Genomic DNA, 19,075 nt, shown 5'->3' on the forward strand with positions numbered 1-19,075 from the left:
GGGTGCTGGGAATCAAACTCAGGTTGTCTGCAAGAACAAGTGCTGTTAACTGCTGAGCCATCTTTCCAGCCCCAGCAATGTGTCTTCTTTAGCTTCATGAATGTGGTTATTATTACAGTAGCTATAAAGTCCTCATTTACTAATTCCTGCAAGTAGTGGGCTATCATGGGGTTTGTTTCCTTTGACTTTTGACTGTTGGTCACATTTTCAAGTTTTGTAACATGTATAGACAAGCAGTTAAATTTTTAAACATTTTATAAATGTACAAATAATAGATTATAAAGACTGAATTCTTTTGTCTTCTCTGAAGAATACTGAGTTTTATTTAATAGGAAGTTCAATTACTTATTGTCCATTTGGACTTTGTATAATATGAATCTCACTGTTGCCCCTGGACCAGTCTGCTTTGATTTCTGCTTCATTTTGCAATACAATTTAATATTCTGCCTTTTGTTATTGTTCTTGGGGAGTGCTTTATTTCATTTTTCATATACAACATATGTACACAAAAACATATACATGTAGACATAGAGAAGTATCAGGAATTGAACCCAAGGCCTTGTGCATTTATGCATGCTAAGCATATGCTCTGCCATAGAGATACACCTTCTGTCTTCAGGAGAGTTAGACTCACACAAATTACTGTTGCTGCTGGATTGGAATTTCACTGAATTCTTCAATTTTGTAGGCTCACTCACCTTCAGGACTTTATACTGTTTCTTTGCCTATATCTATTTTGGGGCACTGGGGATCAAACCCAGAACCACATGCATGGCAGATAGGAACTCTACCACTGAGTCACATCCTTGGCAATCTCTGCCACTGTGTACCCACCCTTCCCTCTGTCTCACTTAATTCTCATTGACCAGCTTCTCCTGCTTTGGTCTCCTCCAGATGCCAGTCACATAGTGAAGTTACTTAGGCTTTCTTTCTCCCTACATGTGTGTCTGTGTGTGTACACATATGGTGGTTAGAGGACTTTGCTTTCTTACTGTCCTCTGTGTAGACTACATCCTTCTCTAAACGTTGGAAGCCATATTGACTTTTGTGCCTTTGTTTCCAGCATCTAGTTGTCCCAGTAGATAGTAAGTTGGTAAACAGTTGGCAAATCAAACTCTGGATGATGGCATCAGAGGTTACTGTTTTATTTTGAATCATCATTCATTGTTAAAGACCATGTCTGAGTCTAATAATCTCATGTGTGCTTGTGATAATGTTGTTAGTGCTGTTTATCTTAATTGAGCATTTTGTACTTGTCTTCCCTTAGTTATGTTTGCTTATGAACAGTGCCTGCTTGTGCTGGGCCATCACCCTGATATTTGGTACGAAGCTGCCCAGTATCTGGAGCAGTCAAGTAAACTGCTTGCGGAAAAGGGGGTATGTATCCTTCCCTATCCTCTTTTTCCTTTTGTGACTTTGCTCTAGCAATAAGATCTACTGAAGAAATATAACACCAATTTTAGTATTGTCTAGGTTTAAACACATACCTATACACATATACTCACACATAACATTAAATAGCAGAAAGGGAGCTATTTGGGAGGTGTAGAAGAGAGACTAGACAAGGTATTGGGTATAATCTCAGGAAATACAGTGGTATATCTGTTGAAAATTTTAAGCTGATGTCAGTATGAATTTTAGTAACACTCATGATTATACTTACTTAGAATTAAAATATGATTGCTTTTTAAACTCTATCAAAGTACTGTATCATTTAAAGAACTTAAATAGTTCTCTTATAATTTAAAGTAATGGGGACTGGAGTGAGTGCATGACTGTGGTAAAGGCCCCTGGGCTCAAGCCCTAGAAACTTCTCTGCTCAGAGCAGGAAGAAATTCTGCTCTTTAATGCCAATGTGATTTATTTTTTAGTAAGTGCATTATAAAGAGAATACTGTCTCATTTTAACTACATTGACATTATTGAGGATGTGTTTCCTTTCTCCTCTTAGGATATGAACAATGCCAAACTATTTAGTGATGAAGCTGCTAACATATACGAAAGAGCCATAAGCACTTTATTAAAGAAGAACATGCTCCTTTACTTTGCATATGCAGATTATGAAGAGGTGAGAAGAGTCAGAGGGTTTGGAAGTATGTGTGCGTGTGTGTGTGCGTTCCATGATGGCCCCAAACTCATGCTTCTCCCTGAACCTGCTGGATACTGGGATTACATCTAGTGATTACAGTTTTACTGAAGGACTAAGTTGGGTTTTTGGGGGCGGGGCAGCTTCTTTGTTTTGTAGCCAGAGATGGTAATAGTAAACAGTTGTTAGTCCTCAAGTTCGTATACATTTATGTGCAATATAGATGCCATTGTGTCTTGTGGGAACAGGAGTATAGTCTTCAGGCTCCTTAAAGCTCACATCTGCTCATTTGCAAGTATACACTTACATTCATTTCTTTGCCACCTAGAGTCGCATGAAGTATGAGAAGGTTCACAGTATATATAACAGGCTTCTGTCAATTGAGGATATTGACCCCACCTTGGTGAGTAACCTTCTAAGTCTTTTTCACCATCATACTCTGACTTAATACAACAAACATTTAATTCACACACAATGACATTGTTATTATGTCTTATTAGATCATGAAACCTGCTATACAAAACACTACTGGGCATGATGGCTAACACTTGTAATCTCAGTATTTAGGAAGTGGAGACAGAAGGATCAGGAGGATATAGTGAGTTTAAGGATAACATGTACTATATAAGATTCTGTCTCAAAAACCAAATAAAGAGTAAAGCACTTCCATCACCTCTGAAAAGTCCCCTTCTGTGATCCTTTGTAGTAATGCTTCACTCTGCCCCAAACCCTAAAAGTGATCTCTACTCTATTGGTATTGTTTTTACTGCATCAGTGTGAAATAGCTACAGAATGATCTTTCTATAACACTGTATGATCGTATTTTTAAATTAAAAACTCCTAACTAAGACATCATCTCTCCTAAGTAGACATATGTACACACATGTATAAAAACCAAAGTTTAGGATCCCCATGTGAAAGGAAACACGTGGAATTTGTCTTTTAATCTGGCTTATTTTGCAGATCCATCCATTTTCTTGAAAATGTCATAATTACATTTTTATTTATGGCTGAATAAAATTCCATTATGTGTATATACCACAATTTTTTCTTTTGGGCTTTGGGGAGGTGGGAGTATTATGACAGGGTCTAGTGTAGCCTAGGTTGTTCTTGAGCTCATTATGTAGCTGAGGATAGTCCTCCTGCCTCTACCTCCTAATTGCCTGGGGGTACAACTGTGTACCACCATTCATGGCTATACCACATTTCCTTCATTTATTCACCTGTTGATGGGCATCTAGGGTAGTTCTTTCCTTGACTGTTGTGAATAGAGTAGCAGTAAACATAGATGTGCTTTTATCTCTGTGGTAGGACTTAGAGTCTTTGGGGAATATTCCAAGCCTAGAATAGCAGGGTAATACAGTAGTTCTAATTTTAGTTTTTTGAGAAGCCTCCATTTGATTTCCATAGTAACTGTACTACATTGCACTCCCATAAACAGTATGTATGAGCTCCTCTTTCCCCACATTGTTATCATTTATTTTCTTAATTGTAGACTATCTGACTGGAGTGAGATAGAATCTCAGAGTAGCGTTTATTTCCATTTCCCTGATGGCTAAGGATGGTTGACACTTAGAAAAAAAATTGATCATTTGGATTTCCTTTTGAGAACTTCCTATATTCAGTTTATTGATTTTAATATAGATTGGTTTCTATACTGCATTGATTGTGTGGAAGACTTTTGTTGGGAAAGTTTTTAATTTTGCAGCTATTTATATAGTCTAAATATTAACCCTTGATTAAAGTATACCTTGCAAGAAAAGACGACCCATTTTGTATGTTATCCCTTCACTCTGCTGATGTGGCTGTTTCTTTTGCTGTGCAGAAACATTAATTTCATATAATCCTCTTAGTTTTGGAGTTATTTTCTGTGCTACTGGAGTCCTCTTCAAAAAGATCATGCCCTCTACCTGTTGTTATTTTCCTTAAGATTAGAAATTAGAAGTTAGAAGGGGAGCCGGGCGTTGGTGGGGCATGCCTTTAATCCCAGCACTAGGGAGGCAGAGGCAGAGGCAGGCGGATCTCTCTGAGTTTGAGGCCAGCCTGGACTACCAAGCAAGTTCCAGGACAGCCTCCAAAGCCACAGAGAAACCCTGTCTCGAAAAACCAAAAAAAAAAAAAAAAAAAAAAAAAAGAAGTTAGAAGGGGGCGAAAGAGAAACACTAGCGCAAGCACGTAACCGGACCAGCGGGATACAACACAAGCCATGGAGAGCACATAAACCATAGTTTATTATAGCGGAGGGACACCAAATAGGGGAAGACAGACATGACAGAGAGAGGGTGAGTGAGTAAGAGATAAGAGAGAGCGACCACATGGAGGAGGTCCCTTAACAATACTCAAACCTTGAATTCTTTTCCTCATGTTTTCTTCTAGCCGTTTCAAGTGACCGGGGTCTCATTTTTAGGCTCCACTCTCTCAGGTTCATGCCATGAACTAGAGCAGAAACACCCCATAGATTATCTAGACCTCCTACTAACACCCACATTCAAGGTGTCTGGGTCAGTCCTATACTTTCCACACAGCCATCAATCTGGGGTCCAAGAGCTCCCCCTTGTTCAGGTCAGCTGTTTCTGTGAGTTAAACCAGCCCAGTCTTAACTCCTTTGCCCATCAGTTCTCTCTTTCTGACACTGGATTCCAGGAGTTCAGTGTTTGTGGGTATCTGCCTCTGCTTTATCAGTTGCTGAATGAAGGTTCTGTTTCCTAGACACTCTGGCAATAGGATTGTATGCTGGCATTCCCCTGATTGATGTCTAAAATCTGTAAATGAGTGAGTACATACCATGTTTCTTTTTGTGACTGGGTTACCTCACTCAGGATGGTTTCTTCTAGTGCCGTCCATTTGCCTGCAAATTTCAAGATTCCATTGTTTTTTTCCGCTGAATAGTACTCCATTGTGTTAATGTACCACATTTTCTCTATCCACTCTTCAGTTGAGGGACATCTAGATTGCTTCCAGTTTCTGGCTATTACAAATAAAGCTGCTAAGAACATAGTGGGACAGACATCCTTGTTGTATGAATGTGCATCTTTTGGGTTTATGCCTAAGAGTGGAATTGCTGGGTCTTTTGGTAGACTGATTCCCAATTTCCTGAGGAATCTCCATACTGATTTCCAAAGTGTCTGTACAAGTCGGCATCCCCACCAGCAGTGGAGGAGTGTTCCCCTTTCTCCACATCCTCTCCAGCATAAACTGTTGTTGGAGTTTTTGATTTTAGCCATTCTGACAGGAGTGAGATGATATCTCACAGTTGTTTTGATTTGCATTTCCCGGATGGCTAGGGATATCTCTCAGCCATTTTAGACTCCTCTACTGAGAATTCCCTATTTAGTTCTGTACCCCACTTTTTGATTGGATCCTTTGGTGTTTTGGAGACTTGCTTCTTGAGTTCTTTGTAAATTTTGGAGATCAGCCCTCTGTCAGATATGGGGTTAGTGAATATCTTTTCCCAGTCTGCGTGCTGCCTTTTTGTCTTGTTAACTGTGTCCTTTGCCTTACAGAAACGTCTCAGTTTCAGGAGATTCCATTTCTTAATTGTCGATCTCAGTGTCTGTGCTACTGGAGTATGTTCAGGAAGCAGTCTGCTGTACCAGTTTATTCAAGGGTGCCTCCCACTTTCTCTTCTTCGTTCTTAAATCTATTTAGGGCTAGATTACACTTATAGATTGACATATATTGGACCAAACTTTCATCTCTATAATGAAGCCATCTTGATCATTGTGTGTGATCTTTTTATGTGTTCTTGAATTTGATTTGCAAGAACTTTATTGTGAATCTTTGCAGCTGTGTTCATCAGAAAAATTGTTCTGTATAAGGTTGGTTTTTGTTTTTGCTTTTTCTGTTGCATCCTCTATTTTTGATATCTGGGTTCTTTCCTCATGGACTTTGTGGAATAGTTTGAAGAATTTTGCTTTCAGTTCTTCATTAAAGGTTTGGAAACATCCAGTCGTGAATCCATCTGAGCCTGTACTTTTCTTTGTTTGGAGACTTTTTATTCTTCCTTCAATCTCACTGACTGGTGGTTTCGAGGGACAGGGTTTCTCTGTGGCTTTGGAGGCTGTCTGCCTGCCCCTGCCTCCAGAGTGCTGGAATTAAAGGCGTGCACCACCACCACCTGGCTTATTTAATTTTATTAATTTGGATCTTTTCCTTTCTTTGACTAGTTTGGATAGGGATTTATCAATGTTACTTCTAGTTTCAAAAAACAATTCTTTGGGGCTGGAGACATGGCTCATCAGTTAAGAGCACTGGCTGCCCTTGTAGAGGACCCAACTTTGGTTTTCAGAACCCACATAGTTGCTCACAGTCACCTAGAACTTCAGTTCTAGGAGACCTGATGCCCTCTTCTGACCGCTACAGGAACCAGGTGTGCATAGTACACCTGATACATGCAGGCAAAACACCATGCACATAAAATAAAGTAATATAAAAGAAAAATTTTAACAAAAACCGCTTGTTTGATTCATCATATGTATTGTTCCTTTAGTTTCCATTTCATTAATTTCTATCTTGATCCTGTCCTACATCCCAGAATTTTTTTCTTCCCTCTCTCTGTATTTTGTTTGTTTGTTTGAGTCAGTATTTCTCTGTATAACTGCCCTGGCTGTCCTGGAAATCTCTCTGTGACCAGGCTGGCCTCAAACTCACAGAGACCTGCCTGTCTCTGCCTCCAGAGTGCTGGGATTAGAGACGTGACCACCACACCCAGCTGCTTTTCTTATCTGTTGATGATGTTTTTTTACTTAATGACTGTTTTCATTTCCAACTTTTATATCTTCTTTTTCAGAATCTCAGTTTCCTTACTGAATTTACCCTTCATGTTTTTAATTTCTCTTCCAAATCTTTGACAGTTTCTTTACTAAGTTCTTGTCTAGGTTCTGAATTGATTTCCTTACTTCATTCATCTTCTATGTGAGTGTTGATCCTTTTGAAAAGTGGGACTCTGGAATCTTTATGGAATTTAGCTATCTCATTAATTTTAGTTTCTGGTATTGAGGAGGTGTTAGGTTGTGGATGATCACAGTGGCTTGTCTCATTTTTTGGTATTTTTAAAAAGTAAACTATTCTTTGGCAATTTCATGCATGCAATCAATGCACCTTGACCATATGCATTACAACTCCCCTCTCACTCCCACCAGACAACTCCAGCACCTTCTTCCCACCTTGTATCTTTTCCTTCTTCCTTCCCTCCCTCCCTCCCTTCCTATCTGTCCATTTGTCTCTCTGTCTTGCCTCTCTGTTTCTTTTTGTTTGTTTGTTTTCCGAGACAGGGTTTCCCTGTATTGTTTTGGAAGCTGTCCTGGAAGTCACTCTGTAGACCAGGCTGGCCTTGAACTCACAGAGATCTGCCTGCCTCTGCCTCCCAAGTGCTGGGATTAAAGGCGTGCACCACCACCACCACCGGCTGTTTCTTTTTTTTTAATAACATTAATAACCAACTGAGTCCAATTGGTGCTGCCTGTTAGAATGATCCTGTACTGGTAAACTAGTAGTTATAGTTGCTGTGACATGTCTTGACCCCCCCCCCCCCTCTTGTTCCTGGCTACCCTGGAACAAGGCTAGCCTTGAACGTCTGCCTGCCTCTACTTCCCAAGTGCTGGGATTAAAGTTGCGTGCCACTAGCCTGGCTTCTATATCCTTCAACTTTGACCTTCCTAATGCCCCTCTTCCATAATGTTCTCTGAGTCTTGGGGATAAGAGTTACTATAGATGTCTCATTTAGTGCTAAGCACTTACTTTAGCACTTTGATTTTGTATTCTTTGTGTTTTGCTCATTGATTGGGAGACATGTCTTCCTTTTTTCCCCTAAAGATAGTCTCTCACTGTGAACCCTTGGTTGGCCTGAATTTGCTGTGCAGACCAGGCTAGCCACAAACTCAGAGATCTGCTTGTTTCTGCCTCTGGAATGCTGAGATTAAGGGTATATGTCACTGTGACCTACCTGTGCCCTCTAATTTTATTTATTTATTTGTTTGTTTTTAGTTTTTTGGTTTTTGTTTTTTGTTTTTAGACAGGATTTCTCTGTATAGCCCCAGCTGTCCTGGAACTTGCTCTGTAGACCAGGCCTCATATTCACAGAGATCCACCTGAGTGCTGGGTTTAAAGGCGTGTGCCACCACTGCCTGGCTGTGTGCTCCAATTTTATCTTTAGTTTTTTTTTTCACACTTTTTATTTTAATTTTACTTGTCCACTGCTGTTAATGCAGATTAAGAGTCTTGGTATTAAATGGCATTAGAAGACATTTGTGTACATCATAGTCTGTGGCCTATAAAGTTCAGAGATTAACTTGGGGGAACCAATTGAGGGAAATGTAGTTTATAGTGTTTTAGAGGTAAAAGTACCAATATTTAAATGGTGACATGAGGAAGGAAAGAGAGGAAAGATAGAGAGAGAGTAAAGTAAAAATTAGAAGAAAAATACATGGATAAGAGTATGAGATATGAGGGCCAGAGAAATGACTCAGAAAGTAAAGACACTTGTCACCAAGGCACTTACCACTGAGCCACCTTTCCAACTCCAGAAACATGTTGATGTAATAAACATAGATGTGACAAACATCATACTAGTTAGGGAAATGCTGAAAGCATTTCCACTAAAGTCACAGACAAAGCAAGGGTATTATTGACTTTTCCACTTTTATTCAATATAGGGTTGGATGCCTTAGCTAGAGCAACAAGACAAGAGAAGCAAATAAAAGGGCTGAAAATAAGCCGGGCGTTGGTGGTACACGCCTTTAATCCCAGCACTTGGGAGGCAGAGGCAGACGGATCTCTGTGAGTTCGAGGCCAGCCTGGTCTACAGAGCGAGTTCCAGGACAGCCTCCAAAACAATACAGAGAAACCCTGTCTCGAAAAACCAAAAAAAAAAGGGGGGGCTGAAAATAGGAACAGAAGAAGTTAAAGTGTCCTTACTTGTGGATAGTATGATTCTATACATAAGAGAGCTGAAGACTCCAGCAGAGCACTGGGAACTGATAAACACTTTTAGCAAAGTGGAAGGATACAAACTTAACATATAAAAATCAGTAGCCTTCCTATATACCAGTAACAGATGTGCTGAGGAAGAAATCTGGGAAATATGGACACTCACAGGTGCCTCAGTTTTTAAAATAAAATATCTTGGGGCACTGGGAAGATGGCTCAGCAGTTAAAAGCACTGGCTGCTCTTCCAGAGGATCTGGGTTCAAGTCTTAACACTCACATGGCAGTTCACAACTGTCCGTAACTTCAGGGGACCAGACACCCTCATACAGACATTCATTTAGTCAAAACACCAATGTGCATGAAATAAGAATTTTTAAAAATATCTTGGAATATGCCTCCCCGGGGGAGTGAAGATCTCTACTGTAGAATTTTGTGGGGGTGGGGTTATGTGGTTTATGTGTATATTCATGTGTATAAGCAGATGTGCACACCTGTACGTGTGAGTGGAGGTGAGAAATGGGAATCAGGTATATTTCTGTTTAGCTTCCCACCTCATTCTTTTGAGATAGTCACTGAACCAGAAACCCACCTTTTGAGTTAGGCTGGCTGGTGGGCCAGCAAGCTCTTAGGTTCATCTGCTCTTGCCCTCACACTGGGTTACAGGCATATACAGCAATGCCCAGATTTCATAAGGGTTCTGGGGATTCTAACTCAGGTCCTCATCCTAGTGTGGCAAGTGCACTTACACACCAAGTCATTTTCCCAGACCCCAAATTTTGTTTTTGTTTTTTGTTTTTCAGTTTTGTGGTGTTAATGGTCAGACCTAAGATCTTGTGCATTGCTAGGCAAGCGCCTTACCACTGAGTCATACCATCAGCCCTTGTTTGTTTGTTTGTTTTGGTAGTGTTAGGGATTGAATTCCCCCTCAGTTAACATGGTCTAGTATTAGTAGAAGCTGGGTAGTGGTGGTGCATGCTTTTAATCCCAGCATTCAGGAGGCAAAGACAGGAGGATCTCTTTAGTTTGAGGCCAGCCTGGTTCACAAATCAAGTTTCCAGGACAGCCAGGGATATACATAGAAATCCTATCTTGAAAAAAATCAAAAAACAAAATAGATCATGCCAGGTAGTGGTGGCAACCTGCCTTTAATGCCACATTCAGGAGGCAGAGGCAGGCAGATCTCAGAGTTAAGAGGACAGCTTGGTCTACAGAGCCAGGACTACCCAGAGAAACCCTGTCTTCAAAAAACAAAAACAAAAAGAATAATTTTGTATCAGGTAAATTGTGTCTCAATAAAAAGTAGCATGTTCCCTAATGACTGTGGAATAGTAACTTACAATTCTACTCTGTAGTTTCTTATGCTAGAAACATTAGCATAGAGAAACCCTGTCTTCAAAAAACAAAAACAAAAAGAATAATTTTGTATCAGGTAAATTGTGTCTAAGTAAAAAGTAGCATGTTCCCTAATGACTGTGGAATAGTAACTTACAATTCTACTCTGTAGTTTCTTATGCTAGAAATATTAGCATAGAACTCCGTGCCCTGTTACTAGATGTTGTGAGGACCATGTTCTGCCTAATGTGTAGAATACAAATAATTTTTTTCTCATAGGTATATATCCAGTATATGAAATTTGCAAGAAGAGCAGAAGGCATCAAATCTGGAAGAATGATATTTAAAAAAGCAAGAGAGGATGCCAGAACTCGCCATCATGTCTATGTTACAGCAGCACTCATGGAGTATTACTGTAGTAAGGTAAATACTGAAATGCTTACATGAAGGTGATGTTTTCTTCCTCTGAGATATATTCATGAAAAGAAAAGCAGTCCTGCTGGGCACAGTGACACATACCTTTCTTTAATCCCAGTACTATTGGTGGAGGCAGATCTTAATGAGTTCCAGCCAGCCAGTATTACATAGCAAAGACCCCATCTCTAAAGTCCTACTTTAAGTAATTAAGCTTAATTACTCTGTTTTGTAAAGAAGGACTTAAGTTTGACTGCATAAAATTATGTGGAACATTATCCAGCTCAGTTGCTTATTAATTTGTGTCTTATTAAACTCCACATTTTTTCTTTTTATTGATTGATTGTTTATATATACTAGGAAGCCTCATGCATCCTAGGCAATGTCTCTACTTAGATTTTTTTGGGGGTGTTGACCTCATGAATTGATACATGACAAGCACGTGTTCAACCAGTGACCCCTCCCTCTCAGCTCGCCTGCACTTGTCTTTGTTAGTTTGTTGGGTTTTGTATCTCAGGCTGGTCTCAGACTCTTGAGCTTCCACTTCCCCAGTACTGGCGTTACTAGCAATGCAACCTGGCAGCCAGCCTCAGAATACGTTTTAGGCAGTATGCTGATGTTAGCTACTTACCTGCTTTATTTTGTTTATGGTGGTGCTGAGGGTTGAACTCAGGACTTTGGCCATTCCAGCCAAGTGTTCTACCACCAGTTACAGGCCCAGCTTTCTTTCTCATTTTTTTTTTTTCCTTTTTCATTTTAAAGGAATTCTTTCTTCATTTCCTGGGCTGAGTTTTTGTTTTGTTTTGTTTTGTTTTGTTTTGTTTTTAGAGACAGTGTTTCTCTGTGGCTTTAGAGGCTGTCCTGGAACTTGCTCTGTAGACCAGGCTGGGCTCAAACTCACAGGGATCTGCCTGCCTCTGCATCCCAAGTGCTGGGATTAAAGGTATGTGCCACCACTGCCTGGCATCCTGGGCTGGGTTTTATTTAGATCAGGAGGTTTTTGTTTTGTTTTTAAGATTCATTTATTTATTTTATGTATGAGTGCTCTATCTGCATGAACGCCTGCACACCAGAAGAGGGCCTGAGATCGCACTATAGATGACTGTGAGTCACCATGATGGTTGCTGGGAATTGAACTCAGAGCCTCTGGAAGAGAATGTGGTGTGTGTCTTGTCATATTAAGATGTTGTGGGAGTTTTTCTTTGTTGTTGTGCTTTGCTTTTTATTTTGAGACAGTGTCTTGCTATGTAAGCTAAACTGACTTTGAATTGTGGCAATCCTCCTGCCACCATGGCTATTAGATACTGTACTTTTAATATTCTTTTTAATACATTGTCTGGCATTCCATGGTAACCAATACTGTCTTTACTTCTAGGACAAATCTGTTGCCTTTAAGATTTTTGAGTTGGGACTAAAGAAATATGGAGACATTCCAGAGTATGTCTTGGCTTATATTGACTATCTATCTCACCTCAATGGTAAGTTGATTCTAGAATCTGTCTTGGGTTCTTTTCTTCTAAAGATTCACTTATTTTTATTGTGTGTTTTGCCTGCATGTTATGTCTGTGTGCCCAGGTCTTTAATGCGCTTAGAGATCAGAAGAGGCCGTTGAATCCTCTGGGACTGAAGCTATAGAATGTTGTCAGCTGCCATGTAGATGCTGGGAACCAAACCCAGGTCCTCTGAAAGAGCAGTCAGTGTTCTTAACCACTGAGCCATCTCTCCAGTCCCTGCTGAAGTTTCTTAATATTAAACAATCTGAAATTATGTACCTAAGATTTGAATGGTTTAATTTTCTTCTTTAAAGTGTTGTAATTCCAACATAACATCATAAACATCTACTTGATATGAGCCTAGGAAATAATAGTCTATCATCCATGAATTCAATATTTTAGTGTTTAGACAGGGTCTTACTATATAACACTGGTTAGCCTAAAACTTGATATGTAGACCATTTTGGCTTTGAACTAACAGAAATTCACCTGCCTAAATGTTTGTTACCATGCCCATTTTATGTGGTGCTGGCACTGAGCCCAACATCTTCTGTATGCTAAACAAGTGTATTAGTCAGGGTTCTCTGGAGAAACAAAACTTATATAGAAAGAACGTGTGTGTGTGTGTGTGTGTGTGTGTGTGTGTGTGTCTTATTAGAATGGTTTACAGGCTGTAGTCCTATCTACCAAGGGAAGGTCCAATAATCCAGTAGTTGTTCAGTTCATGAGGCTGGATGTCTGAACTAGTCTTCAGTATATGCCAGAATCTTGAAGAAGTGGGCTCTAATGAAGGAGTGGACTATCCAACAAGAGTTATATAGGCTGCCACCATAGGGGGTAGCACAGATTAAAGGCGGTTCTTCCCACTTTGAGAAAAAATTTCTAATGGGTATACTCAGTCACTGGGGTTTTATTTAATTATGGATATAATCAATATGACAACCAAGAATGGCCAGCACATCAAGCATTCTAGCAACTGAACTCAATCCCAGCGCTATGTATTTATACTCCCTGAATAATGTAGATAGCTTGTGATATATGGAGTAGTTTTCAATCAGGAAAGTGCTACCCGAAATTCAGTGAAACTACAAAGTTAGTTAGGAAACAGAGTTGTTTGTGTTCTTCTCTGGACACTCTGTGCAACTCATCTTTTATTTCCTAGGTGTAAACATATATTTTAAAAGCCCTTACCCAATGCTATAAAAACAAACAAAAATAAGGTGAAATTTTAAAAGAAACATGTTCATTGACATCTTTATTTTCCTATTCTGTTGGGTTGATAGTGATATAGCTATTCTTTATTGTGTATGTCAACACAATGCTACATAATTACCCATTCATATGTGTCTCTCTATAAAAGATATAATTATTGATAGTTCAGGATATATAATTTATTGAAGGAAAAAAACAACCAGGGGACCTGGAGAGATGACTCAGCAGTTAAGAGTATTTGTTACTTTTGCAGAAGACCTAGGTTTACTTCCCAGCAACCCCATGGTGGCTTATAACTGTCTGTAACTCCAGTTCTTTTCCCCAAGATTTTATTTACTTATTATATATATACAGTGTTCTACATGTATGCTTGCACACCAGAAGAGGGCATCAGGTCTCCTTATTGATGGTTGTGAGCCACTATATGGTTGCTGGGAATTGAACCCAGGACCTCTGGAAGAGTAGTCAATGCTCTTAACCACTGAGCCATCTCTCCCACTGTAACTCCAGTTCTTATGGATATAAAGGGCATGGTATATATACATGTATGCTGGTAAAACAGTCACACACATAAATCTAAAAAATAAAATAACTGATCTTATATGAGAGTTGTTTTAAGAAAACTTGTGTATCGGGTTAGGTGTGTAAACTTAAAACTACAGTTTTTCCATTGGCAACATGGCCATAATAATTAATACCTTTCATAAGACTGAGATACAAGTTTTTACATGCATTTGATTTATGTATGGAATGCAGGAAGTAGTAAATATAGCAGACTCCTGATGATACATTGTGGGGCATGAAGATGACAATTCAAGCTCTAGAGTTGTTCTGAGTATCTTTGAAGCCATTAGACTGTTAGTTATTGAGCAAGTGAAGAGTGCCTATGCCAAGCTGGTATGGATGCTGGATTCCAAAGACTTAATTTAAACTAACTAAATAACTAAATAAAAAGAGCAGGCAGTGGTGACACACACCTTTAATTCCAGCACTCGGGAGGCAGAGGCAGGTGGATCTGTGTGAGTTGGAGGCCAGTCTGGTCTACAGAACAAGTTCCAGGACAGACTCTAAAGCTACACAGAGAGATCCTGCCTCGAAAAAAATCAAACAAATAATCAGTCAATCAATAAATAGAATGCAAAGTGTTGTAGCAATTTCCATGTTGTTTACATGTTGAAAACACAGTTTGCATATGCTTGGTTAACTACTTAAGATTAATCTTAGCCTCTTTGTATGGCTAGCAGGGGTTTAAATGACATTTGACTGCATTCCACTATGTGGACAATGCTACCAAGGCTCCTAGAAAGAGCATATGAGTTGGGTCTTGAAAATGAGCAATAGTTAGCTAGATAAAGAGAGGGGAAAACATCTTTCCATCCAGACAACACAGCAAATGGTGAAAAGGGTATGTGAGATATTAAAAGGGATGTTTAGAACACAGCAAGGTTAAATGTAAGATTTAATAACAGTTTTAAAAAGATCAGTTAAGAACACTGGCTGCTCTTTCAGAGGACCTAGATTCGAGTCTCAGCAACTGGTGCAACTCAGCAATGGAGGCTCACAACTTCAGTCTCAGGGGATCCAACACCCTTTTCTGGCCTCCACAGGGATTGAATGCAAGTGGTGCTTAGACGTAAATGCAGGAGAAGCACTCACACATAAAAGTAAAGTAAAAATTTAAAAATACACTATTTTACTTGATGAAGTCATGAATATTACTTGGTATCATCTTCTTCGGCTAATACATATAGTCTTTCATGGACTAACCTTGTATATGAACAGATAGTAAATCAAGTGGATATGGTAAGACATTAAAAATCAGTCACGCTACTGGATTAAAAAAGTATTGAAGTATAATTTAGATGTGATGGGTGCATTCATTTTAAGTGTACAATTCAGTTGTTAAATTATGGCTAGATTTTTGTTGTTGCTTTTTGGTTTTTGGTTTTTGAGACAGGGTTTCCCTGTAGCTTTGGAAGCTGTCCTGGAACTCGCTCTGTAAACCAGGCTGGCCTCCAACTCACAGAGATCTGCCTGCCTCTACCTCCTGAGTGCTGGGATTAAAGGTCTGTGCCTTTACTGCCTGGCTACTGCTAGATTCTTAAATTTTTAAAAAAGATTCCTTGAATTTACAAGAAAAGTCCTACTTTCAATTTACAAAGGAACTCCAGATATTTACAATTTAATCCACTTCTGGTAACAACTCTTTAATTAATTTACCATTTATTTATTTACCCCCCAATCTAAATATTGTTGCCCTTCTACAAGGAGATAAAATAACTTAAAATAGGAAACTAAATTGTGTCTGTTTGCCATCATTCATACTAAAATCTATTTTTAAATGTTGTTGTCTATCTGTTATATCAACAGATATGTAATTCTCATTATTTTTGAAAAGCAAATGGAATATCAGGTTCATACATCACAGTTTGCATTGCCCTGCAGTACAAACCAGGACTTAATTAGAGGTTAAAAGGCCTTGCTCTGGTAACAGCTTTGTTACTCAACAGCAATGAATCAAACCCAACTCAGTGGGGTACAGTTGGTGTTTGTTTGTCTGAAACAGGTATTTAATATGTGTATCTTTGGCTGGCCTGAACTCACAGTGTAGACCAACCTGGCCTAGAACTTTCAGAGATCTGTCTGCCTCTGCCTCCTAAGTAGTGCAATTAAATATAGATTTGTTCTATCAGTCTCTCAAAGCCAGTGATTTTGAACCTTCAAATTTCCTTATCTGTAAAAATCAGTTGTGACAAGTTATTTTTCTGCATTGAATTTTTGTGAGGATTAGCTGAGATAAAGCTTGGGGTTTGGTTTTGTTTTGCTTTAAAAAAAATAATAATTGTTGGGAGTTGAGGAGATGGCTCAGTGGTTAAAAGTACTGATTGCTCTTCCAGAGGACCTGGATTCAATCTCCAGAACGCACATGATAACTGTCTGTAACTCCACTTCCAGGGGATCCAACACCCTCATAGAGATATACATGCAGACAAAACACCAATGCATATGAAATAAAAAAGAAATACAATTTAAAAAATTGAATTGTAAAACTCTTTGATTTAACACTTAATTTTTTTTTTTAAATATCCTAGAGGACAATAATACCCGAGTTTTGTTTGAACGAGTTTTAACATCTGGAAGCCTTCCTCCTGAGAAGTCTGGGTAAGTCATTGCAAATGTGTGAACTCAAATCTATGAGACTGTATGCTTGGAGTGTGCATTGCAGGAGAAATTTCTTTTCTAAGTTTACCTACTTGCAATATTTTCATACTCACCTAAGATTTTTTTATTTTATATATGATTAGAATTATTTGGGAATGCCTTTGTAATTTATTAAGTAATTTACTATGTCTTTCTACTTTAATATTTTTAGAACTTAAATATTTTGGCATTCTGGAATGTCTCTCCTTAGTGGAAAACAAAGACTCTACTGTATTGAAAGCTGGTCGATGTGTTTACCTAAGTTGTCCTATTACCAATAAAAACTTGGCAGTCAGATATTGGTGTAAAAACCTGATAGATCAAGAAAGCAGTGAGGGAATGGCCAACTGACCCTCTCTACACACTTCCGAGATCAAGATATCTAAATCCCTCCTTTCTCTTTCCTGTGTGTCTCTATCCATTATCCTGATTTCTCTATGGCTAATTATAGTCAGCTAGTTGCTAACTCTGCCCCCTGGTTCAAGGTTACCTTTTTTTAACAGTTTTAGTTTTAAGTGTGATCAACTATCCCGCAACAGCTGGTTTTCAAACCTGTGGCTTTGACTGTGAGGGGAATAACATTATCCAGTGGCATATCCAACATAGCAACAACTTGCGTCTTGGCTTCAGTTCTCAGCTCAGCCACCTAGACAATGGGAAATTCTACCTTACTCATCCTCACTTTCTCAGCAAATGGCAAACATGTCTACCAGTGTGGGAGTTCTGTAGTTCCTGGTATATTATAGGTACCCAGTATCTTACTTTAGGTGTTTGTAGCATTAAAGTAACCTGAAAATATTAAAACATCGATGTGTACTGTTTGGTCTCAGTGAATCAGTCATACAGTTGTACTAGATTTTGGAGTATCTTTTTATTCATACATTAGATGAAGAAAATCTACAACATAATTTATGCCACTAAGCAAAGTGATAAAGCTACATTATGCAGAAAAAATTATAAAACTCTGTCTAGATCCTTTTTCCACCAACAGTTTATCCTCTCTGATGTCTCTTATTTACATTAAATAGGAAGATAGGATGTGTGTGTGTGTGTGTGTGTGTCTGCAACTCAGGAAAGGACTTGAATGTCTAAAAATTTAGGTAAAGTACTGTGTCTATGCTTGACTTTCAAATACTTTGGCAAAAATAAATAAATAGGAAAGAAAGAAACCACTGGGTATTCATTGTATTATCCTGTTTTTCTATTATTTGGAAATCATTATTTTAAAACAAACTTTTTATGACTAAGTACTGTTTATATTTACTTTCTTAGAGAAATCTGGGCTCGATTTCTAGCTTTTGAAAGTAATATTGGTGATTTAGCTAGTATACTGAAAGTGGAAAAAAGACGGTTTACAGCATTCAGAGAAGAGTATGAAGGCAAAGAAACAGCCTTACTTGTAGACAGATACAAGTTCATGGATCTATATCCTTGTTCTGCAAGTGAACTCAAAGCACTGGGCTATAAGGTATGTACTCAGCACTAAGATATCTGTGGTGTCTCTACTTCCCTGATGTTTTTTAGAGTTCATGGATAATTTTCATTCTAAGATCAATTATTTACTAAGTTGCTAATAATACCAAAAAAATCATTGGTTTTGTTTTTGTTATTTATAAATACCAAAAATAACAAAAAATGAAAATTAAATGTTTGAGATAGAGTAAAGGCTCTATCATCATTGTATGCCTGGGACTGTCATTTCCTTTTGTCTGATGAATGATGGAGGAAAATCTTAATGTAACCTTTAGTATTATCTGTTTTTTTGAATAATTTTTATCAACTGATGAATATTTCTGATGGAGCTTCAACTAAATGTATTTGCTCTTGCATATTTTGTCAAGACACAATGAAGGGACATGGCCAGGTATGGTAGTGCACTCACAACTGCAAACCTAGGATTTGGGATGGGGAAGGCAGGAGGATTGCTATTCAGACAAAACAAAACCACAGCTTGTTAAATGCATGACTTTCCTTGAGACTTTGTTTGTAGCTTTCTGTGGCAGCCCCTGGGGGAACCAGCTCTCTAAGAGTGGTCCTTATGGGTAGATGACTGACTTAGTCCCTGAACTCAAGTATTTTTGAAGCCTCAGAAATAGCCCTTGTGCAAAACACCATTGGTCCCTCATTCTTGGCCTTTCTGTGCCCTTGGCATAAACAAAAGTCAAGGAGGAAACTCACAGGCAAGCTGTATGTACATGAGTCTTAGGTTGATCCCTTTAAATCGACTGGCAATAGGATGCTCTTGGCCATCATTCTTTTCCTCACCACCCTCTTTTAGCCTGAGTCTCACTCTCTGTCTGAAATAGACTAAAAACTTTAAGAAAAATTACACATAATTTAGCTTTAGACCTTTTCTTTGATGGATATGCCAATTCTGCACCAGCAGAATCAAAGTGTTCATAATAACCCCT

The 19,075-nt window shown here is 38.7% G+C and overlaps 1 protein-coding gene across 1 annotated transcript in view; it reads left to right on the forward strand.

The window, feature by feature from the left end:
• Positions 1 to 19,075, forward strand: part of Cstf3 (cleavage stimulation factor subunit 3) — an 85,971-nt gene that overhangs the window by 63,091 nt on the left and 3,805 nt on the right. The window contains exons 11-17 of the mRNA XM_013122362.3: positions 1,268 to 1,377; positions 1,951 to 2,067; positions 2,414 to 2,488; positions 10,624 to 10,767; positions 12,134 to 12,236; positions 16,556 to 16,625; positions 17,937 to 18,132. Of these exons, the coding sequence (XP_012977816.1) occupies positions 1,268 to 1,377; positions 1,951 to 2,067; positions 2,414 to 2,488; positions 10,624 to 10,767; positions 12,134 to 12,236; positions 16,556 to 16,625; positions 17,937 to 18,132 (815 nt within the window). The remainder of the gene's footprint in view (positions 1 to 1,267; positions 1,378 to 1,950; positions 2,068 to 2,413; positions 2,489 to 10,623; positions 10,768 to 12,133; positions 12,237 to 16,555; positions 16,626 to 17,936; positions 18,133 to 19,075) is intronic.

The sequence above is a fragment of the Mesocricetus auratus genome, unplaced genomic scaffold (assembly GCF_017639785.1).
Source record: "Mesocricetus auratus isolate SY011 unplaced genomic scaffold, BCM_Maur_2.0 Super-Scaffold_100004, whole genome shotgun sequence".
Lineage (NCBI taxonomy): Eukaryota > Metazoa > Chordata > Mammalia > Rodentia > Cricetidae > Mesocricetus > Mesocricetus auratus.